Below are 24,384 nucleotides of genomic sequence, written 5' to 3'. Positions count from 1 at the left end.
TTTTCATAAGATACAAATAAGTAAGACGGATACTTTAAGGGGGATAATATCTTTGTAATGCAGCCAATTACAATACGTTGTTTAAAAAAATCTAAGCTTTGACCCGCTATGTTAAGCCGGCGTTTTAAATTGGGTATAACCCCCACCAATGGACAGCAAAGGGGGTGAGGACACGCAATGTTCTGACAACTTACATTGTGGCGCTGGAGTTAGGTGAGAAGTCTCGGTTGACTTTAAGATTGTAAGGGCCATAATTGTGGTGATCCAACAAAATAATGATAATTACAATCAAAACAGGAGCTCCTGTGGAAAAGAAGAACACAGTTATCGTTCTAACACGGACCCATTCAATAATACCATGTGTTCTGTCTCCTGTTTCAGTTCACTTCCTGGTTTATTTCTGTTGCCCTGGCAACACCCCCATCTCTCCTCTCTGACTTGGGCAGCCCCTCCTCCCCTTGTCACTTGGTGCAGTCCTACCCCTATTTCCTGCTCTGTCAGGGTAATTTCCTACCTTTTCAGAGCTTGCCTCTTTGCTGCACAGTTCTCCCACTGCTTCCCAGTGAGAAGCTTTGTCATTTACCTAGCCGGTACGTTCCCATCCCCTAGTGTTGTATTTCCCTTGTACCTTTCCCCCTTTATTTCTGTTTTGTTCCCCCAATAAAACGTGTCAGAGAATAAGAGGCCTCCCTTTGTGTAGAATAGGAATTGAGTTGAGCTGAGCTGTCTGCCTCTACCCACTAGCCACAGTGTGCATGAGTCGGAACACCATGTCCTGAGAATAATACTGTAAGTGTGCTGGCCCATTAATGGGATCTAATGGAAGTGATATGGTTTAACCCTTTCACTGTCAGAGGGGCATGCAATACACAGGCTAATAGGTGAAAAAACAAGTAGTTATCAATGTGGCGCTTAAATATAATCAGCGATATTTAAAATAAATATACAAAAACCGTGCAATTTACATATAATAATGTGAAAGTGACCAAGGCACCCAAATTGAAATATGCAGCTCAAACCCTAATATTAGATTGTCCTCGCAATCCAAATGAAAGTTGTAGAAAGAAATCCAGGTGTGTTTGGGGAGCGCAGATATGTAAAAGACAAAAAACACACAAAATATAGTGCAATATGTCTGTGTTAAATTAAAGTGATGCTTTTCTTCAGATTCTGGTGAAGTGTGTACTCACAAGTCTCTCTCTCGTGTGGTGTATATAAAGGTATCTTTATGGCATCGTGCCTGGCTTCTCCATACAGATAATTTCCTTACTGCTATAATGAAGCAAGAGAACCAACCATAGTGCGATCAGAAAGTAAAAGCTTTATCTTAAAAATATGGTAAAACACACTCACATGTTGGTAAGTAAAACAGCAAATTGATCATAAAATGATCCACGTCGGCAAACAGAAGCTTCGTGGCTGGAACAGTACACCCCGTCCGCTCTCCCAGCTGATCGCTCTTCCCGTCTGTGTCTGTTCCGGTGGAATCCCCGGATGACGTCAGACGACGGGTGCCGCGCTTGGACAGACAGGTCGCGCTGCAATCAGCCTTCCTCTTGGTGCAGGATACAGGATACACTCAACGCGTTTCTCCTCTGCTGAGGTTATCAGAATCTCCTAAAGCGTCACCCGTCGTCTGACGTCATCTGGGGATTCCACCGGAACAGACACAGACGGGAAGAGCGATCAGCTGGGAGAGCGGACGGGGTGTACTGTTCCAGCCACGAAGCTTCTGTTTGCCGACGTGGATCATTTTATGATCAATTTGCTGTTTTACTTACCAACATGTGAGTGTGTTTTACCATATTTTTAAGATAAAGCTTTTACTTTCTGATCGCACTATGGTTGGTTCTCTTGCTTCATTATAGCAGTAAGGAAATTATCTGTATGGAGAAGCCAGGCACGGTGCCATAAAGATACCTTTATATACACCACACGAGAGAGAGACTTGTGAGTACACACTTCACCAGAAACTGAAGGAAAGCATCACTTTAATTTAACACAGACATATTGCTCTATATTTTGTGTGTTTTTTGTCTTTTACATATCTGCGCTCCCCAAACACACCTGGATAAATACACAGGCTAATGCATTATATCTTGATGGTTGATGCCATTAAAAAAACACAAAAATACACAAGATTGTTAAAGATTTAAAAACAAAAGCTGTAACGAGATGCTTTGGATGCCAGCAAAGAAGTTTCACTTCAAAAAGTGTCCGTCTCTTGCTCTCAATACATTTAATAGAACACCGTGTGAGCTTTGGAGATGTACATTAGCACCTAATGAGGCGTTGTGGATTTGGACCTTCGTGAGGAAACCAGGCTCAGAATGCATTGTGCTTCCTCATGCTACATATGTGCAGAGACAGAAGAGCTTAATGTGCAGCACATGTCATTCAAGGGGATCTAGTTATCATTAGCAAGAGAGTTCAGGTGGGAGGACATTAAGGCTCATATTTACAGCGCTAAGTGGTGCTATCCCGTAATACACCTTACAGCCTATTCACTGCAACGGGGCTTAAAATGCGCCTGAAAGTGTGTTATGGCAGAGCACCACTTAGTAAGCCTGAGCCTAAGTGACTAACATACAGCATTTGTTTTCAAGTAGTAAAGTAATTATTATTATTACTATTTTTAAAGAAACTGTATGTATTTTCACATAGGTACTGTATATATTTGCTGCAGAACACAATGATAAAATTACCCATATTTAACCAAGCCGTCTTCTGCTATAAAGATGGCTTGGAAGACACTAACTGCCTATGGACTTGAATTGGCTGCCAAGCAATCCATGGGTCTTATGGCAGAAGGCTGATATGTGATTATGGCCCAGTGTATCAAGGGATGGAAACTAAATGTTTGTGGTCAGTTCAACGTGTGCTAAATAAATATTAAGATTTTGCAGCACATTTGAAGTGCCTACTGATCTCTCTTTGTACCCAATGTGCTTTGACATTTCCATTCAGCGATACATTTTTACCCCGCGTCTCGTATATCTACCACATACTGTATATTAAGATGGTTTCCATCTCTTTTGTCGCCTAGGTGCCAGGATGGGATTTGGGGAGAAGTTGCAGTGGGAATTAGTGAAGCGTTACAGTGTGCGTCTGTATTCTGATGGGAAGCATAACATTATTCAAGTTAGTTTAATACATTGACTTTAAGAGATATTTACGTTGCATGTCTATGATGTGTCTCGGGGCATTTAGAACATATGAGGGTTTCATACATAACTCCCCAGGTACCGATGTGTAGTAGTGTAGAGGAATACGGTGTCCCGGTACTCACCCCAGCCAAGAAGCGCCATTTTCCGTATGGTTAGGGACGGTGAGTGAAAGACTTTGACCACCCGTGTATAAAGGTTAAACCCCTCGATGGCCATCCACGTGAATGTGCAAAGCAGGGCCGCATGAAGCAGGATGGCTGACAATTGGCACACAGGGAGCCCGGGCAGTGCCCCCAGCACCGCACTGACCATGAAGGTCAGGTCCAGCAGCAGCACTGCCCCCAGCAGGTTCATGTGGATCTGCAGTGTGGGGTTGGACTGCTTCTTCCTGTGTGAAAGATAAGGCAATCCTGATACTGCACATACAGCGGCTGCACACAGAATGACATGCACGCATAGCTACACAAGGCAACTATACACCCTGGAAGGTGCACAGGATAAAAAGACAGACACGTACATACAGTACATGTAGGACATCTAAACACAGAAACAAATGCACATGCTATGTGACACACATCACACGTAACATAGATGCATGCATGTAAATAATGTGTGTGAGTCTGACACGCAGACAGTGACACACACACACAACCAATCTGACACATACATTCACTGCTGTTACTTCTGACTGTACCTGCGACATAGGTACCAGCAAATGGTGAACAGAGCAGCAACAGCGGAGAGGCTGCACCCAACGAAGGTGATAACAGTCAGAGACACCAGGTGGTCCTCTGAGATGGTCAGGCTGGAGACTTGCTGTGGGAGGAGAGTTCATGATAGTGGCTGGCTCCAAGCAGGACATGCGGCAGGGTGAGTGGGGGGACACTTACCATCAGCACTGCAAAGTATGTCAGGTGATTGCACTTGCACTGTGTCTCAATCTCCCCGGGGAATGTTTTGCAGCCGTATGTGCTCCATCCAACCGCACATTCTGTGTGAACAAGAGGAGGGATTCATTTCCAGATTAAAGCTATCAAAGAAGTCCCTGGTATCGTTATCCCCTGCAGGTCTCTGAATGTACTAAGGGCCTCTCTGCCACGGGTAGCTCTTGCTTTTTGAGGGCCCTAAGCATACCCAGGACTCCAGCCATGGTAAGTTGTTGAGTGGGATGTGGGTAGCAGGGCTGCCGACAAGGGGGGAGGGAGAGCTGGGGCTTCTGTCCTGGCCCTGGTGAGTAAAGGGGCCTGACTACCCCTGCTGGCAAACTTTGCAGAGGGGGCTTCCTGGAAGGTGTTTCAGAGGAGACCTGCTGGAGGTCATCTTGGAGGTGCCTGTCTGAGGCAGCATGCTGTCGGCTCCTCAATAGGCACCAATGTGACACACTCCAGCAGTTTGCTCTGCAAGACCCCACCACAGGCCTCTAACAGGCCCCCAGCAGGTAGGCAGTGAGCGCCTCCCCCTCCCTCTGTCCCCCCTATATTTCTCCTGCCCCCCTTTCTTTCCCCTCCCTCTATCTCTCCCCCCCCCCCCCACCCCTTAGGCCCATAAATTACCCCTCTAGGCCCTTATCTCCTTCCCTCCTCCACCTCAAGGACCCCCCGGGGGATTAAGGGTGGGGGTCCTGCTCCTTTATTTTGTCCTGGGCCCCAATATTTCTGTTGGCGACCCTGGTGGGAGGGTGTGGGCCGCAGCATGCTCAGGTGTGTACGACCAGAAGGCAGAATCCTAAAATGTTCCCGACTGCAGTGATCGGAGATGCAATGGGGGAGAAATTGGGCCCCCTGAACCAGTCTGCTTATATAATAGCACCAGCTCTGCAGCTCTAGTAGAGGGGAAGTTAATTTCTATAGCAAATAGGAATTCGGAAATGTTCTGCTTATTCTCTCTAGAAAAGAAGGGGTTAAGTGGTGCTCTGCTTTTTTCCTACAGCCTGGGAGAGGCGCAGCATGGGAGAGGAGCAGCATGGGAGAAGAGCAGCATGGGAGAGGAGCAGCATGAGAGAGGTGCAGCATACTCTGCAAGTCTGTCAGGAAATGGCTTAAGGCCTCAGAGAGTGGGAGCGCATGGCGTCACATGCGCCTGTAAGCCGAGAGATCGGTGGCCTGAGATCCACAGTGACGGGCAGGCGTAGCGGAGGCGTGATGTCATTAGGCCGATTTGCCCTCATTGGCTGAACCGCTTACGTGACCCGACGGTCGTGCACCAAAATCAAATGTATTTTGGCGGCTGAAAACGCCGCCGCGATTCATCTCGTGCGCTGTATGGCCTGCGTCATAGAGGTGCGGCCTGTTGTTCGCGCGCGCGGTTGCTCACACTGTGGGCGTGGCTTAGGTAATGCTTCAGTTATGCACTGTAGCACTGCAGATCTACAGTAGGGGGTTATGATGCTCTGCAGGTTTACGGCAATGGTCGGTCACGTGATGCTCTGCAGAAGTGACAACACATTACTCACCGTCCCAGAACACGCAGACAGGAGAGACGTTTCTCTGCCGGGAACAAAGGAGAAAAAGGGAGTGTTAGGCGTTCAATTGGATCAAAGGGGTCCAGGGAAGCCATTCGGATGCTGTCCTGACAAGTCAGTTTAAACATGTGCCTCTCTCTTAGCAACTATAAATCCCAATACTTTACCGACACTTCCATCAGAACTCGCAACCTTATTACACACTTACACTCTGATTATTCACAGAATTCTATTGAAGTCCATAGCAGCATTTTCTTAGAGACGTCCCCAATCTTTTTTTACACTGTGCATCCCCCTGCTAGAAAATATTTGTTCAGTGAGCCAGATTAATAAATCTTATTGCCTACTCATCAGAATATTGCTAACAGGGAGTATAGTGTCCTGAGCATGTGGGGGGAACAGCGCAGGGGTGCGCAAACTGGGGAGCGTGCCCCCCAGAGGGCGCGAGATTATCTGCAGGGGGGGCGTGGGGTTTACAGAGGGTTTACAAATATAGTATAAAGTATCTGTCGTCTAAATTTAGCATAGGTTGAACTGGATGGACGTATGTAACCATTTAACATTCATTTTAGTGTTTGTCATTTTTTTTACAATTTTTTTATATCTTTAGAGTGCTCTATTTTCAATTTTACTTTGATGAAAGACTGTTCTTTTAAGACTTGGAACAGTGTGAAAATATTTGACATACTGTGCATCCTGGGACTGCTTCTTATACCCTTCAACTGCTGGGTCACAGCAAATGAAAGTGTAAAATGCAGACCTGGAGCGCTCCCTGGGGCTTATGTTGTAGTGGCCATTTTTGATTTATGGTTATGGAAGTGTATGGTGACACTTGTTGTTCCTGTGATTATTGATTGGTCCTACTCCAAGGTCATTTGTGCGATATTATTTCGACAATGAGGACTCTACATTGGAATCATATAGTGCACCTATTCCACACCGGGTCAGAGCCGAAGGCAGCGGAAAATGGTGAGCAGGAGTTGGCGTGCGCCAACGACGAGGACGCTAGCTCGCTGGTGTGAACGTGCTGCTCTATCCTCAGCCCTTCTTTCGGTGTCGGGAATTGGCAGTCGTGGCGTTACCTCTGCAGTACCTTTTCGTTGACGTTCCCTGACTGAACTGATTCCACAAACCTTGCCGATCACAGTGATAAATATCTGCCCTGAACGATGGCATTGCTCATTTTACTGAACTCTGCTGACCGCATTTTGGGGTAAAATGTTCATGTTGAAAAGTCCGACTCTTGCTTTAGGGGTTAATTTCCACCTTCTGTTATTTCTGACTGGAGATTTACTTTCAGCTCTTCCTAATTGTGCACTGCAACACCTATATTTGTCATCACCTACATTAACCTGCCGTGATTTTGCTGCTATATATGTAGCAATGCCACCCTTTCTCAAATCCTAGAGATATCAGTGGTTGAAAATGTGCCTCCCTGGGAAGTTAAAATGGCCGCTATTCACCATTCACTCACAGTAAAACAAACGAGGTGGCCATGCTAACAGCTGTGTGTTATTGATGCAGACTGCTGGTTTAACTGGGACTCTCCCTTTAAATACAGTCACATACTAAATACAGCAGCAGACACATTTTCAATCGTATAATGCATTAGGTACTTTTGTAGTCATTGTGGCAAACGCTGTTATGCAGTCAGTTTCATTATCACAGCAATCAAAGATTATGCATATATTATATGTTCTTGTCTGGATACATATACTGCAATTAGTCATTATCTCTCACACAATCAAGCGTCACGAGAACACTGCGGTTCACATTTTTCCAAGTCATACTTCTAAATAAAAAACCATATTGTAGAGCAGACAGAGTTGGGCTCGGCATTTCGGCGTGACTTCTCCTTTCACGGTTTGTCCTTCCTCCTTCTACTTCTACTTTCATATGTCATTATGTACCTGTCCTCCACTCTTCCCAAGACTGTCTCATCCCTGTCCCACATGTCTCTACTGCTTAGTCCAACCTGAAATCTCCTCTGCAACTCTTCCCCTCCCTATCCGAAAATCACCCTCCCCATCAAGACCCCACTGAAAATGAATTGGCCACAAGACCGGCTTCCTACGCACGTACCCTCTTTCCCTCGCCCTGTAACATTTTCCATTCTATGTACTCGTATCTCTGTATGTCTCCCAATACACTAGAGATGAAGGTTGTTCAGCAAGCTCTGTTATTGGCTAACGCACCCAATTGGGCGTTAACTCCCAATCAAACCAATGGGAGTGAATGCTTGTTTGCATGCGTTAACCTTGATTAATCTGGGGGTTAGATTGTACACTTTTTGGTACAGGGACTTTCCCCCCCCCCCCCCCCCCACAAACTTGCCTTTTATACAGTATATAATGCACTTATTTGTATTATCCTTTTAAAGAAGAAAAAAGTAGGCAGAAGATAAAGAGAAGAAATAAAGCATAACAATGCCAAGATATAAATCTATATAAAGTTAGACCACAAAATAAAAGATGATGGTGAGATAGTCATTTGTACAAATATTTTTGACATTATTTTTATTTGTACAATCATAATATGAAGTTTTGATTGTATGACCTTATGTCTTGCTGAACACTCACAGTATATATATATATATATATTGGGGATAAAAAATTGTATATCGACTTGCCAATAAATTGTAACACCAACAAAAATGGCATAACATCTGTCAATTTATAATTTTTCAATAATATACAAAAAAAAGCCTGTGCCGTTTTTTCTCCCCAGATTTTCAGCTGAGATACTTTGATAGATGACAGAGATGTCGACTTCCAAGAACCAACATCAGTGAGATTTGGGGGTACTGGATCAAAATATGGCATTTTCATGGAAAAATACTGACTTTTGTCATTGAAATTCTATTGAAGTCTATACGGCGCAGATGCTAAAAGCCAGTGAGATGGGCTCCGAAACAGTGAGGCCCACAGAAAATCAGTGACATAACCCTACAGCTTCTTCTCTACAGGGAACAGAGAGCCAAAAATATTATTGGGACTCCACCAGTAGCCACAACTGCTGACCCTACTGCCTGCTCTACTGCACACTAACCGCCACAGACAGAAATAACACTTATAGGGGTATGTGTATCAACATTCTCCATGCAAAACTGGTATAATAACATCAGGATAAAAACGCTGCAGGAGACACATAACATTTAAAAAATGTATAAAGAAGCCAAGGATATAATTGGGTCCAGGACAGATAGAGGGGAAGGGGGGTGACTGGTATCACTGCACTGGTCACGGAGGGGTGCCTGTCGACCCTGACTGAGAGGGCTTAGCTTCCCCCTCTCCCTTTGGGGCCTCAAGCTCAAGAAGATTGCGCTGGCATCCTCCCACCTTCTTACCCCATCCAACTCTTAGGGCCCCAGTTCTTGCATGAGACCGGGCCCCAATGAATGCTCTTGGTGGATATGACTGCAAAGGAGTTTTCACAGCAGGACGGTAAAATGGGCACACTGGGTTGGCAAGCGGCTTTTATCTGATGTGACTGTCTAGGTTTCTCTAGGGCCCACAGAACTATGGTTGAATCAAACAAAAAGGAGGGAATCAAGAATATGCAACTGGCGATGCCCCTAATCCGAGGGGACATGAAAAAAAGGCAATGAAAGCATGGGTGCTGCAGGCAAGACACCTAGTCAGGGTACTGGCATGAATGGAAAATGGGGGAAGCCGTGCACACCACAAGAAAAAAAAGATGCAAAAAAGTTCATGCAAAAAAAGTCATTTATTGACTAAAAACAGTCACAAAAATCCTTTTTTGCATTAACTCTTTTGCATCTTTTTTTGGTGTGCACGGCTTCCCCCATTTTCCGCCCACAGAACTATTAAATAAAACAAATTTGAATATTTTTAAATACGGGGTGCTACATATATTTACCAAGGCAATTTTAGAGCACAATCAATAAAAAATAAAAAAAATGACATCATCAGCCCACCCCTAATATCACCAGGACTGCATCATCATGTTATCAAGAATGCCCTGCCCACCAAACATCACATGGTCTGCCCCCCCCCCCCCCATGTCACTGCGACAGTACCATGATGTCATAAGTATGTTGACTAGGACAGAGGGTTTACCTGCACAGGCTCGTGCTGGAAGGTGAACACGATGTCTTCCTGGAGAAAAGAGACATTTGTGTGCTCCAGACTTACACCAATCACTTGGTTCCCAAGCACAGTGCTGTTGGCTGCATCCTGGGGGAAAAGACAGACTTTTAGAGGGTATGGGGGAAGTGAATTTTTCTTTTTCGAAGCTCGTGATTGTTTGCAATTTTTTAATAAGACACGGCCGAATTCTTTCTCATGCTTCAGGTCAGGGCGGTCCTCATCCTGTGGTACACTAGTGATACACGAAGCCTTACAAAGTGTTACCTCACACTCCTGTGGTACACTAGTGATACACGAAGCCTTACAAAGTGTTACCTCACACTCCTGTGGTATACTAGTGATACACAAAGCCTTACAAAGTGTTAGCTCACACTCCTGTGGTACACTAGTGATACACGAAGCCTTACAAAGTGTTACCTCACACTCCTGTGGTACACTAGTGATACACGAAGCCTTACAAAGTGTTACCTCACACTCCTGTGGTACACTAGTGATATAGGAAGCCTTACAAAGTGTTACCTTACACTCCTGTGGTACACTAGTGATATAGGAAGCCTTACAAAGTGTTACCTTACACTCCTGTGGTACACTAGTGATACACGAAGCCTTACAAAGTGTTACCTCACACTCCTGTGGTTTTCAAGTATAGACATGCAAAACGATCCAAAATGCAGTCTTAAAACGGTTAGCGTTTTAATTTCATTTTTGCTCCATTGCAAAACATTTTATCAAGCGTCCAAATTCTAGTAATGTTGCAAACATTTGTTTTAGTGTAACAATCACTATATATATATATATATATATATATGTATGTGCAACGTGGTTATGAAGGACTTAAACTACCCTACCAATCACACAGTGCCAAGGGCAGTAATAGACAGTATCCCTGGCCAATGCCTGGGAACAGAAGAGGGGAGTAAGACTATAGGACCCTGAGGAATCGTGATGTCACAGAAACAGGAGTGTGAAGATACATAGATAGGGGGGTGGGTGCGAGTTGAGGGTCAGACCCTCTACGAGAGAGGAAAGAGAACCTGTTCCAAGGATACCGGCTGTCATGATCGGGGTATGAGGGGTTAATGGGATCTGTGTATATGTTGATCTGCATCCCCCTGCTTCAGCAGAATTGCCCCAGGGCTGAGCTGTATTCCCCCAGCAGTCTGTGTTATATTCCTGAATGTGTAGAAATCATGTCGGGAGGGAAAGGGTTAACCATATTGTGTATATGTTGATCTGCATCCCCCTGCTGCAGTAGAATTAATTGCTATGTTATGTATTAACATGGAGGGAGGGTTAACTGTGTATTTGTCATAATGTAAACCCCACAGAACCATATCTCTGCATGTGTTTGTGCTACAAGGCTGACATTTGGATATGCTTTCCTATGCAACGAACACAGGTTGCACAGATATTGTTAATCTGATTTAAAATATGGGAGAAATAGTTATGTTATCACTGTTTTTACTATAACTTTGGATATAAGTTTGGAGGCTCGCCAAATGGCCCCTTTGATATGTAATTGTACAATCAAAGAAGGCCACTTGAAAGGCTTCATTGCATATGCAGCTAGATCCCACAACTAGGTGATAACCATTTCACCTGTCAAAAGTGACACCTTACATGAAAGACCCCTGCCCCATAAGCATTTCTGCTAGACAGGATGGCAACGAAGGCATCATGTCATAGTTTTTTATAAATGGGCTGGCCAAGTAGCCACAGGGGAGGGTTGTATTAATGAGGGGCTGGGTAAACCCAGCTTTTTGCGTTACCTGGCAACCTGTGATTGGGTCAAGATTTGTCTTCACCAATAACTGAACTGCCATGGGGGTCTGTGTCTATATAGTTGCGTGCACCCCTTATTTCTGGATGGTTGCTTGTTGGTTGCTTGTTGGTGTCGTTTTGTCATGCTTGCTGTGACCTATAACAACTAAGGAGCTGCTATTCGGCTGAATATCTCCTTGTCCAACCTCAGTAAATGTAAATATTTCTGTAATGTTATTTGCTTGATGTATTGTCTGTTCTGCTCATAGGAAATAAACTCATTCAGTTTACTATATCCTAGTCTTGTTCAATCTGGCCCGGTTATTGTATATATGTGCTGTTTTCTCGTGACACCGGCGGAAAAGGCAGCGTGGTGGCAGTGCCTCAATGCTCAGCAGGACAGCACTTACAAGAGATAGTGGACAAGAGATAGTGGACAAGAGCTAGAAGTTACATTCCACCCGCGAGAGAGACCCGCAAGCGCGGCTTCGAAGCCATGAGTAGTAAAGAAGGAAAGAACCTGGGAGATAGCTGGCACCACTCATCGATATTCTTTTATCAGTGTACAGCTAACGACACCCGTCTGCATACCCGGCCTGCAACTATTGCCAGTGCGCTGTGTTACATGTGCTCCAACGCTGTGCTGGCACCAACAATGGCCCATTATTTAGTGCACAGGCCACCGAGACAGACTAAGTGGCTCTAAGGAACAATAGCGCAGTGATACCATTACTGTGTTATACTTGTATGTGTGGCCACCCAAACGCGAGGACCACTGCACTTGCATTCCCCACCGATAAACCATGGTTTTCATAAGAAAAGTTTCATGCTGTGTTGTCCAACTCAAGCCCCGATTCTCAGCTGGTTGAATACTGTCTCCTTCTTGGTGGAATCTCTCTCGGTGTGTGTGTGGGGTGGGGATATCACGAACCATCAAACATCTATAACAGGGGAGGGGAACACAGGGTCCCACCCTAGTATACGTCTGCAATTACATGCAGGGAATTCAAGAGGAATTTTACAAATTTGCAAGCTTTTGCCAGACAGTGAACAAAACATGGGGGTTTTTTTGTAAGTATTTATATGAATATCTCAGCATTAAATTAATCTACCGATTTTAGAGAATTTAGCAAATTCACATATAAAGCACATTGACAAAACGCTTGTGACCTTGGCTGGAAAATTGCACATTTTGCCTGGCTCGCAACCTCGGGCAAAAGTTTCATACATCCCTCCTTTCAAGCTTACGGCTGTGGCAGAGAAGTCAGAGGCAAAGACCCAACAAGCAAAATACAAGTCTCTTCCCCGTTCACAACTTAATTGTGAGCCTGAAGCTCGGGGGATGAAGGGATTAATGAATGATACTCCCAGAGGCTTTTTTGGGTTCTCCTTCACCAGAACAGAGTCTCTGGTAAGACTAAAACGTTGACACAATAAATGTACTAAAATTATATAACAATGCAGTGCCTCATCACTATATACCATATATGGCAGTATCCATAGTAAGTAAGCCACAGCTTGAGCAATCCACATGTGTTCTGTCTCCTTACACACATAAGGATGTGCAGCCACCTCTGTGCTCTAACTTCGGTCGTTTGCCCTCGTGTCCAGACTTTATTCATACCTGGAAGAGAGAGCTGCCTTGGACTCTGACCACGTGCAGTCTCTTTGGCCTGCTGCTCTTCCTGTTCTCCAGAAGCTCTTTCGGGACGGACACAGAGACTCCCATCTCCTTGCGGATGGAACTGAGCTGTAAAACAGGGGACCAAGTTCTTTTTTTATTATAAAGTGGGGGCAAAAATGTGGGTTGGTGAGGAACAGGATTATATGAAGTATCGCTATAGCAAAAGGGGAAAAAAAACAAAGGTAATATAGAGCACATCTGCCCCTCCCCCCCCCAATATAATTATCAATACAAAATACAATTATAGAAAATGATTTATTCCATACAATTTTTTTAAATCAATACATTTGTAGAAAAATCAATAATTTCATTTAATGACCATCATCCACACACAAATGACAATGTAATGTTGCCTACATGTCCCTAAGTCTGCTGGTCAGAAAGCGTATCGCACAGCAGATGCCGATGCCAATTATAGACTATGGGGACATAGTATACAGCTCAGCACCCCAAACCCACCTCAGCAAACTTGACACCCACTACATTTCAATATGCCGCTTTGTCCTCCAATGTAACTACAACACACATCACTGCGAAATGCTCAAAGAACTAGATTGGTCATCACTAGAGTCTAGGCGCAAAGTTCATCTGTCCTGCCTTGCCTTCAAATACTTTCTGGGCAAGCTACCCAGCTACCTGAACAAGCTCCTCACCCCTACCACATGCAGCACTTATCATCTGAGATCTGACTCCAAAAGACTGTTCATGGTCGCTCCTCCTCTTACCGTGCACCCCACAACTGGAACAGTCTACCCGAGACTCTCACTGCCGCCACCAGTCTAAGTTCTTTCAAAACTAAAGCTGTCTCTTATTTTAATCTGGTCTGTAACTGTTATATACGCCTCTAATATATATTATCTTTAACTGTGCATACAGTATAATGTCTTGTATATAATGTATAACCCTTTTCACTCATTGTAACCAAGTATTTATAACCAAGTATTTGTAACCATGCATTTGTCATTATAACTCTGTGTCCAGGACATACTTGAAAACGAGAAGTAACTCTCAATGTATTACTTCCTGGTAAAACATTTTATAAATAAATAAATACATACATATGTAATAATAATACACACACATTACACATTAATAAATCAAGATATATAAATATGACCCAAGAATACATTGTTTTGCATTAATGTTGACATCATCGAGCCAGAAAACCAATAACCTCTACACAGCCCATCCAAATCAATCTTGGTAGAAAAATTTATAATGAAGGGGTAATGTTCCCTGACTACTATGTCAACACTTAAAGTCATAAACAGCAGGTGAAGATATTGTTCTATTAAACAAACTCATCAAAGCAGAACATTCATCCTCATAAAAAGTACAGACAAGCCTTCTCTTGTCTGCAGGATAATCCCAGCAAAAAGGATACACAGTGTAATCCGGTTCCTATGTAACACGCCAAACATTCGTACACCCTGTGTGCATCTCAGCACACGTGACGTGGTTCAGCAATCCGTCGTCTCCTTAAACCATTTATGTACCTCCGCTATCCCTTTTCCATACACAACATGGCATGTACTGTACTCAGGTCAACTTTGTGCCCGAAGCGTTGTGCTATTACTGGTCTCATTTAAATACAAATACATGATCTGAGGATCCTTTGAACACGAGGGTGCGGCTCTTTCTCCTAATCGCGGTAACGTGGCGCTGGTTGGGGAATCCCGTCACGGAGATGCTATGCACCGCAGTAAACTGTATTGAAAACCTTATTGGAACAACGGGAGTGCAGGGCGTGTTCTTATCTTTTTGCGGATAAAAAGCCACCCTTTCCCTCTTTATAACACATTTAAACATGCTTTTTCATTTAGAATTTGTCTCTTATTTTCTTTGGTGTGTTATTGTTAATATAGTCTTTTTCGCTAGGCTACTCCTGGTCTGATTAAGCTTTAAATACAGCCGTGGAAGTCTATGTGTTCTGGCCCGGAATTAGCCCCTGTATGTAGTTGGTGCGAAATGTGCATTGGCAGAGATACAGTGTGGAGCGAGAAAGCTATTTTCTGACCGTTTTGTTTTCAACGGTCTGTGTTTTTATTCTAATCAGATTTTATACAGCATTATCGGGCATTGACATCAACGACTTTGCATTAAGCGGGATGCAGCTCAATAGAGGTATATAATGCGTTCTGTGTGAGAGGGATGGTGGAAGGAGAGGACTGATTTTGGGGGACCTTGATGGTGGAAGGAGAGGACAGATTGTGGGGGACCTTGATGGTAGAAGGAGAAGACAGATTGTGGAGGACCTTGATGGTGGAAGGAAAGGACAGATTGTGGGGGACCTTGATGGTGGAAGGAAAGGACAGGTTGTGGGGGACCTTGATGGTGGAAGGAGAGGACAGATTGTGGGGGACCTTGATGGTAGAAGGAGAAGACAGATTGTGGAGGACCTTGATGGTGGAAGGAAAGGACAGATTGTGGGGGACCTTGATGGTGGAAGGAAAGGACAGATTGTGGGGGACCTTGATGGTGGAAGGAGAGGACAGATTGTGGGGGACCTTGATGGTGGAAGGAAAGGACAGATTGTGGAGGATATTGATGGTGGAAGGAAAGGACAGATTGTGGAGGACCTTGATGGTGGAAGGAGAAGACAGATTGTGGAGGACCTTGATGGTGGAAGGAGAAGATAGATTGTGGAGGACCTTGATGGTAGAAGGAGAAGACAGATTGTGGAGGACCTTGATGGTGGAAGGAGAAGACAGATTGTGGAGGACCTTGATGGTGGAAGGAGAAGACAGATTGTGGAGGACCTTGATGTTGGAAGGAGAGGACAGATAGTGGAGGACCTTGATGGTAGAAGGAGAAGACAGATTGTGGGAGACCTTGATGGGGAAAGAGAGGACAGATTGTGGGGGACCTTGGTGGAAGGACAGCCTCTTTAATTTAATAGTTTCCCAAACTCTAGTTCTCCACAGGAATATACACCCCTGTCACCATCTATGTCTTCATCCACCATCATTGTTCTTTCAAAAATAATAATATATATTTTCATTTATAAATTCCCAAATCTCCCACATTTGGGGTTACAGGAAGGGGATCTGTTGGCGTGATAGGATGGGGATTGTTTTTGTAGTGGGGGTGATGGAGAGAGGTTGCATGTAGGGGTATGATGCAAATGGTAGGCTGTTGCTGTTTGGGGTGTCATTATTTGAGGGATTTGGGGGATACATACGGGACACGGGCTCCCTATCCGGTGTGAGTGATAAGGAAGGAGCTTTTCCTCACCGTGTCTGCAGAGTCCAATTTGAACACAGCCAACCGCAGGTCTCCTTTTCCGAAAAAGCAACTCCCCCCATCAAACTGCACCTGCGAAAGCGTCGTATCTATCCAGCCGCGCAACCTGAAACAAGACGATGGTCAGTGCAGAGAGTGGGCGGCCATATTAAGAGGATTTGCAGGGAAATAGATAAAGGTGAATGAAGGTAAGAGAATGAAGCACCGGTTCGGCGAACTTGTGACATTTTAGCAACAGGTTCACACGAACCGGTGCGAACCGGCAGAATCCCACCGCTGGAGATACAAAGTACATTTAATGTGACAGCCAAGAACAGCGGAAAGACAATGTTTCAGGTCCCACACGGACCTATCATCAGGTGTTAAACATGCCACCACTGACAGATCACGTGGATCCAAGAAGGGGCTGTCTCTTTAAAGGTGCAGTTCCACCAATAAGCCCTTACCAGAACGCCCTCCTACTGTCTCTGTATGTTCTCCCCACCACTTAGATTGTAAGCTCTTCGGAGCAGGAACTTCTTCTCCCCTTGGTGTTTTTTATATTATTTGTTATTTATATGATTATGTCACGTGTATTACTGCGGTGAAGCGCTATGTACATTAATACATACATTTTGAAAGCGCGCTTCTATGGAACTCAGTTTAACAGCCGTATTCTTATTTATTTTTTTTCGTCTTTTTTTATTTTAGAAAGCCTCAAAAACTGCAGTTCCCATGGCAACTCCTGCTATTTATTCTCGCTTTCTCCATTCCGCCTGGTAGCACAGAGCTGCGCTCCCTGCAGACTACAAAAGGGTCTCTTAAAAAAAAGACGTCTTGTATCCATTTTCTCGGATCAGTTACAAAATGCAGCAAGAATTACTGTACCCAGCGGCGCAGACAGACAAGCAGCACTCTGTGGCTACGGACAGTGTCTGCCACGATCGCGCGGAGGGCGTTCGATGCTTCTGAATGGGACGTCCCGCAGTCGTGGCACTGAAGGCGTTAAGTTTTTCTACATCTCTACCTTGAGGTCTACTCATTTCACTAAGTAAGAGGGGCCTAGCAGCCATATTAATTAAATTTTGGAATAAAATACACCGTTTATAAGCACACGAGAAAGTCAGTGAGAAGGTAAAGCGCTAGGGAATCAGACACCGCGCAGTAGGACAAAGAAATCTTTCACAATAAAAAATAAACATGCAGGGAAATTGAGGCGTGTGTTTTTCTTTACACAGGTTTGGAACGGGGGGTCTCCAGAGCTGAACACCGTTAAATTCAGCTCCGGGGACCGCCTGCTTCCCGAGATACGTATCTCCGTATTGGGTGCCAGTTTCTCGGTGTTGTTTAAAGCTCCCGGTCACGCAGGCCAATAGGAAGCTGCAAGGGATGATGTCACGAGTTCCTATTGGTCCACAGAGCGCAGGAGTTTTGAACGCCAACTTTACGTGAACCAGAGGAACGATTACCAGCACCACTACGAAGGTAGATATCTCGGGAAGCAGGGGGTCTCCAGAGCTGAAATTAACGCTATTCAGCTCTGAAGACCCCCTGCTTCAATCCCACAAAACATGAAAAAACGCAGCTCTTGGATCGCCTCTATAAAAAGCCACTTCTTTTGAGTACAACTAACTAAAGTCCCAAACACTTTAATTCTTTCACAAACGTGTTCTACACGGTCAGAAAAGAGCATCCTCCACGCTGAGGAATCTCCTCCCCTCTTATCAGCTTGTTTGGGAACACGATGGCCTTACTGAATTCCATTTATTGTTTTGGGTTCCTGGGCTTTCCCAGATAACTGCATCAACTGTGATTAGCAAAGACGCAGCTGTGTCTCGGAATAAAGGGCGGTGGGTGTTTATAGCACCGGGGGTGGGAAGGAGAGGTGGGAGCTTAGTCTTGTGTTAGGGTTATCTCCTGGCCTCAGAGGAAAGGAACAGCTTCAGACACTGCTCACATTGTAATTAAAAATGACACAAATGTTACTGAGGATGGGCACTTGCACTGGTGTTTTGGTTTGGGTGCTGTTTTTTTGGTTTGGGTGCTGTTTTTTTGGTTTGGGTGCTGGTTTTCTTTGTTAATTTTTTTTTTTGCGGTGTTCTGATTTTGGATCGGACTTTGCAGAAATGTAATTTGTTTGGTATTGGATTTTTAATTATTTTTTTTAAATGATGGCAAAATACTCAAAATAAGCAGGAGGAAAATGGTCAAATAACATCAGGAAGCATTAAAAGTGCTTCCAGTACATAAAATAATAAATAAATGAAAACAATTAGGAAAGTAGCAAGTGTACAATAGCTTGAGAAATGGTGCAAACTTTCTTAATAGTACAAAGAGGAAGGTGAGGTTGTGCTGTGTGTATGTAAATCACTTTACCAATAATGGTAAAGTGTTAAATGGAAACCGTGTTAAACCAGCAGGAAGTTATTGTCTAATATACAAGCAGAAATAGGAACAAGTCTGCTCTCTTTATGCCTTGCCAACCACTTTACATAATAACAGTGTAATATAAGGCTACACACACACACACACACACACACACACACACACACACACACACACACACACACACGCGCGCGCGCGCGAGAATACCTGGGGTGTCAGGATAGACTTATTTATCAAAACAAAACATGTTTTATAGAATAAAATATTTAAATAAAAAAAAACCCATCTGATTCTTTAAAGGTATAATTCCCTTGTAGGAGACCAAAAACAACATTTTCTAAAAAAAAATGTAACAATCTTACTGGTTTCCTTAAAAATATATATAATAATACCTAAAGCAAACATGTTTGTCTGCTTTTGTTTCTTTTGAAATTAAGCACAAAATCCTTTTCTTCGTGGCCTCCGAATTGTGTGTTAGTTCATCAAGTGTTTCCTTTATCCTTATCCACACTGAGCGCGTGGGGGTTATTTGTTAAACTGCGATTGTGCCGATCGGGACACTGTTGCACGATCTCCCATTGCCTCAATCAACACGATCGCAGTTTAATGAATAACGCCCTTATCAGTGGCCAATACAAAAAAGGGGAGGAGGAGGGAGATGGAGAAGGGGATATGGCTGTGCAAAAGTGTGTTGAATACACAGTGACATGAGACAAAAGGGAGCTGCCAGAGGAAACCAAACCCCAGGTCTCAGCTCGCCGTGATTACACACTAACTTTAAAAAAACGAATAAATTCTTTTTTTGTGTGTATGTGGGTGGGGAGGGGGGTTGGGGGGATAAAAAAGGCAATCAATCACCCACATGTAATCTGTTAAACATGTCATCAGTGCGCTTTTGTCTTGGGAGGGACTGCCCCTTTAATTCGAGTGTGTAAAGGGTCTGCAACGCATCACTCTTACAAATGATCAAAAATACATACAGTAGTCTAGCTCTAGCCTAACACGAAAGGAATGTATTTTCTAATCATGTTCAAATATACGACTACAAGTCACGGTGCAATAAAATATTGTTGTGCTGCTTTTGTGTTGGCCGCCCTGTAATCCCCACGCTGGGGCTGTTCAGTTGACTAGTTAATATTACACTCCTCGTTACAGCTCGGTGGAAATAAAAAAGATCACATTTTTTAAAAGGTGACTTATTACAGGAGGCCTCCTTCACATTTACATGTAGTTTCATCTATAAGGTTCGATTAGGAAACAGACACAGCAAAGATGAGAAGTCCATGAGTGCGGGTGAATCTCTTCTACAGGCCCCCAAGACCTGATTCATTCACCCCATTGTCATGTCATATAGTATTTAAACAGCAGAGGAGGATTCTGGGTAATTACTGCAAATGATCACCCCTGGGTGGTTCACCTTTTAGCTTACTGTCTCTTTTATATTGATATGTCCCTAGAGAATTTGACTGCTGCAGTGCTGAATCAGAAAACCCACTGCTCTTTCCCAACCCAGGGTTTGCTGTGCAAGCGGTGCAATATTTTCATGTCACTACCCAGAATTCCTTTCTGTAGCTTCCTGTAACGTGAGGAATGATGCAGGCTTCGGGATCTGTAGTAGACATGCAGGTGTACCTGGTGGGATCTCTATCTTTCATAGCCTGTGTTTGTAGAGAGAAGGCGTCTAAAGCAGCAGTCCCCCCTCAGACCCACACCCTCCTTTTTCATGGATAGGAAGGGGTTACTAAGAGCAGGACCGTATCAATTTCAGCTCCAATGACCCCCTTGTTTCTGAGATACATACCAGGTAACGTAACGCTAGTACTTCCTGCTTATTTCAATCCTCTGCATGACGTGGGTCAATAAGAGGCCACAACGGATGAGGTTGTGGTTTCCTATAGGCCCATGTCCGGAGTCCGGAGATTAAATCCGCCATTTTGTTTTCCCTGCAAGGGTTGGTGCCAGCTCTACTTTCCAAAGTAAGTATATTAAAAGCCAGGGGATCTCTGGTGCTGAAAATAGCACATTCATGTGACAATATGTTCCTGTTCTAAAGACTCTCTACATTGTCACCTCTTACAGGTGACACTTCTAATCAAAAATCCCAGGGATGGGACAGGTGACACTTACTCTTGTGCAGTACTGGGGGATACCGGCATGTTGAGATATTGACTGACTGCTGTCATCTCATAGTCCACGAACTCGGTATCTGGGAGAGAAACAGAAGAGTCAGAGTCTTTCCAATACAACCAGTTAGCTCTTCAATACTGTTATTGGGCCACCCAAAGAACCCAAAAGGCAACATTTTTATTGGTAATTTAAGCACATTACAGATGATGTGAGGCATAAAATAATACGTATGATATATAGGATTCGAGCAGGGATCTAAGCCAGAGAAACTCTCCAAATATGGGGAGCAAGCTGTAGAGGGGCCCCCAATAGTGGGCACTCGCTAACCTATCCTGATCAGGGGAAATTCATTAGTAAAACTCTAACTGGTGAGGAGCTAGTGAATGGGATGTAGATGCAGTAACGTAGTACCTCAAACAATCAATGAGCAGTGTCCCGGGGGCACATATCAGTGTGTAAATGGAAGTAGGTTAAAACACAAAATTTTATTTGGTGTAATAAAAACATAAAATGTCACGTTTTGCTGCTTTAAGGGCCCGGGAGATTAAAAGGCAGCTCCCTCCAGAGCCCAGTGCAGTCTAAGGGTAACCATGATAACTCTTAAAAGGTGTATTTTTAACCCATTAAGTGCTGGAGGGGCCCGTGGGGCCAGTGTTCCGCGGCTCCTCCGTCACTCGCGATTACGTCACCGCTCTCAGGAAGCGGTCACCTGACCGCTCCGTCGCGGATGATGGAAAGTAAGGGGAGGAGTCATCCCCCATCAGTGCCGATCTCCCCTAAGAGAACGAGCATTTTCTTCTTTTATTTTTTTTTACGTAGATACTATGTAATGGGGCCACTCACAGGATTAAAGAGCAGGACATGGAAGAAAGAAGTTCCGGCGCTACTGTCCGTGACAAACTGGAAGGTACTTCCGGGTTAGTCGAAAAAACTTTATTGAAGCCTCACAGACACATGGCTACACCACGATCTCCCCCTCAACGCGTTTCACGCTAGGAACCGCGCTTCGTCTACTACCATACCCACCATAACTTAACTAAGTATGGTAAACCCCATCCTCATTGCTTTATTGCATAGCCAGTTAACCAACCCCACACTGATGAGACCCATTAAGGTCGAAACGGCTGTCTGTGGGTGGGTTTTCTGGCTATGCATCTTAACCCTGGCTGTGCTTAAAGCTGTGACCATGCAGCAAGCTTAAGCCTATAGGGAACCATGTTAAAAATGGTTTTGAAGCAAAAGGTGACACTGTGTTCCCATTTGCATGTCATTTCCCAGAATCCCTTGCTGCAGTGGAAGTGCTGTGTGCTGGGTGATAATGGTGAAAGGCAGGGTTGCAGACCTGTCTAAGACATGCAGATGAGCATATAGTATATTTCCATTTAATATATGCTTTGCTGTGGAGGGTTTTTGTCACTTTTTTACCCACCATAACTTAACTAAGTATATATATATATATATACACACAGAAAAAGGAAAGAAAGTAGCGCCAATAGATTAACAAAAGTATATAGCACAAAATGATACTAAATACCCTAAAATAATAAAACCATTAATAATGTAATCTTAATAACATACTAGAATACACAATTACATAAAAAAGAAAAATAAATGACATAACAAATTCAAAGTCCAATGTCCAAACCCTAAGGTGAGTCCTGACAGGTAACAACAGGACAATGTACAGGATCCAGGGCTCCACGGCAGCTCTCATATGGAAAACCCAATTCCACAGCAGAATCTATGGGGCGTGCGCTCTCTGTTTTGTTTTTCTCATATATATATATATATATATATATATATATATATATATATATATATATATATTATACATACATATATATTCTTTTTATGGTTTAACGCCTTCAGTGACAGGAGGGGTGTGATGCATTGCCGGCCTTTCCGAGACTGAAATGGTTAATTACACTCCCATCTGAGCTGGCATCACCTTATCGAATTCCATTCCGGTCCAAAACAGCTCCCAGCCAGGCATTGTTCACCTCTGACTCTGTTCCAACCACCTCCAGACCTTTCCGCACATTCTTACGACTAACAATTCCATTATTGTGCATTGGGAAGGATGTGGAAGGGAGAGTCCTCTATAATTGGTAATGTGTTCATATGACTATATTATGACATGTACAGTGTAGCACAGGGCTGTGTCGTGGCTGCAGTAACGGGCACACTGCCCAAGCCTCCCTACGTATGTGCCAAACTCCCTCACAATTTGCTGAAAGAGGAATCGTGTGTTTACTTTCTCTCTGGCAAAAAAAATACTCAATTGAAGTCAATGGGAAGATGTCCATGGTGTGAATTGAGGAATTAATGGGAAGATGTCCATGGTGTGAATTAAGGAATTAATGGGAAGATGTCCTTGGTGTGAATTGAGGAATTAATGGGAAGATGTCCATGGTGTGAATTGAAGAATCAATGGGAAGATGTCCTTGGTGTGAATTGAAGAATCAATGGGAAGATGTCCTTGGTGTGAATTGAGGAATTAATGGGAAGATGTCCATGGTGTGAATTGAGGAATTAATGGGAAGATGTCCTTGGTGTGAATTGAGGAATCAATGGGAAGATGTCCATGGTGTGAATTGAGGAATTAATGGGAAGATGTCCATGGTGTGAATTAAGGAATTAATGGGAAGATGTCCATGGTGTGAATTAAGGAATTCATGGGAAGATGTCCATGGTGTGAATTGAGGAATTCATGGGAAGATGTCCATGGTGTGAATTGAGGAATTAATGGGAAGGAGATCTCTCTTCACATTTTCCTACCAAATTCTTCTTGAAAAGAGTTTTCATCTATTGGTGAGAGGCAGAAAATATCACCAGATGAAAGTAGATTAGTTGTAGGCCATGAAATCTTGTAGGGGACTGTATCAGGGACTTATCACCAGCAGTGTGCTGGTTAATTGCACACAGGCAATCAACCAGACTCCACCAGGCTGATTAGGACTTTTAGAAAAAGCCTGATCTGAGAAACAGGAGAGAGATTCCTTAGCTCACAATGGAGCTGACATAAGGAATAAGGAGGGCTGTGTTCTGAGAGCAAGACACAAGGGGACCAGACCTCTCTGCCTGGACCCTCCAGCAGACAACTACCCGGACACCACTGACCTGAAGGGCCACCTGTGTTAAGGTACCGCTGAGACTTTGGGGTGATAAGTGGGTAAGGGGCTACCCCCTTCCCCCAGCCTTGCAGAGAGGGACTGGCAGTGAGTTAGCCCTTACACAGGGATAGGTGTTTGTTGTTTTATGTATATTTGTGTTTGCTGTATTGTTTAAAGGAACAGGCAATACAGCCTTATATTAATTTCCCCTTAAAAACGGTCTCCATTGCGCACCCCTGCACCCATCTCTTACAGGGATCAACATTTAGGTTCTTGATAGATTAAATTGTAGTGTTAGGCCTCGGACATGGTCAAAAAGACCGTGCTGAGGCGCGCTGAGCCACGCTGAGGGGAA

General features: G+C 44.0%; 1 protein-coding gene across 5 annotated transcripts in view; it reads right to left on the bottom strand.

Annotated features, from left to right (window-relative positions):
• LOC142469842 (adhesion G-protein coupled receptor G1-like) overlaps positions 1-24,384 on the bottom strand; it is an 82,095-nt gene that overhangs the window by 6,642 nt on the left and 51,069 nt on the right. For all 5 annotated transcript variants that reach the window (XM_075576518.1, XM_075576520.1, XM_075576521.1 and 2 more), the window contains exons 4-12: positions 20,917-20,995; positions 16,417-16,531; positions 13,123-13,248; positions 9,708-9,824; positions 5,620-5,653; positions 4,058-4,158; positions 3,862-3,983; positions 3,290-3,555; positions 195-303 (exon numbers count right to left, since the gene is read on the bottom strand). In XM_075576518.1, the coding sequence (XP_075432633.1) occupies positions 195-303; positions 3,290-3,555; positions 3,862-3,983; positions 4,058-4,158; positions 5,620-5,653; positions 9,708-9,824; positions 13,123-13,248; positions 16,417-16,531; positions 20,917-20,995 (1,069 nt within the window). The remainder of the gene's footprint in view (positions 1-194; positions 304-3,289; positions 3,556-3,861; positions 3,984-4,057; positions 4,159-5,619; positions 5,654-9,707; positions 9,825-13,122; positions 13,249-16,416; positions 16,532-20,916; positions 20,996-24,384) is intronic.

This window comes from Ascaphus truei, chromosome 19, assembly GCF_040206685.1.
Source record: "Ascaphus truei isolate aAscTru1 chromosome 19, aAscTru1.hap1, whole genome shotgun sequence".
NCBI lineage: Eukaryota > Metazoa > Chordata > Amphibia > Anura > Ascaphidae > Ascaphus > Ascaphus truei.
This window is presented reverse-complemented; position numbering and strand designations above follow the sequence as displayed.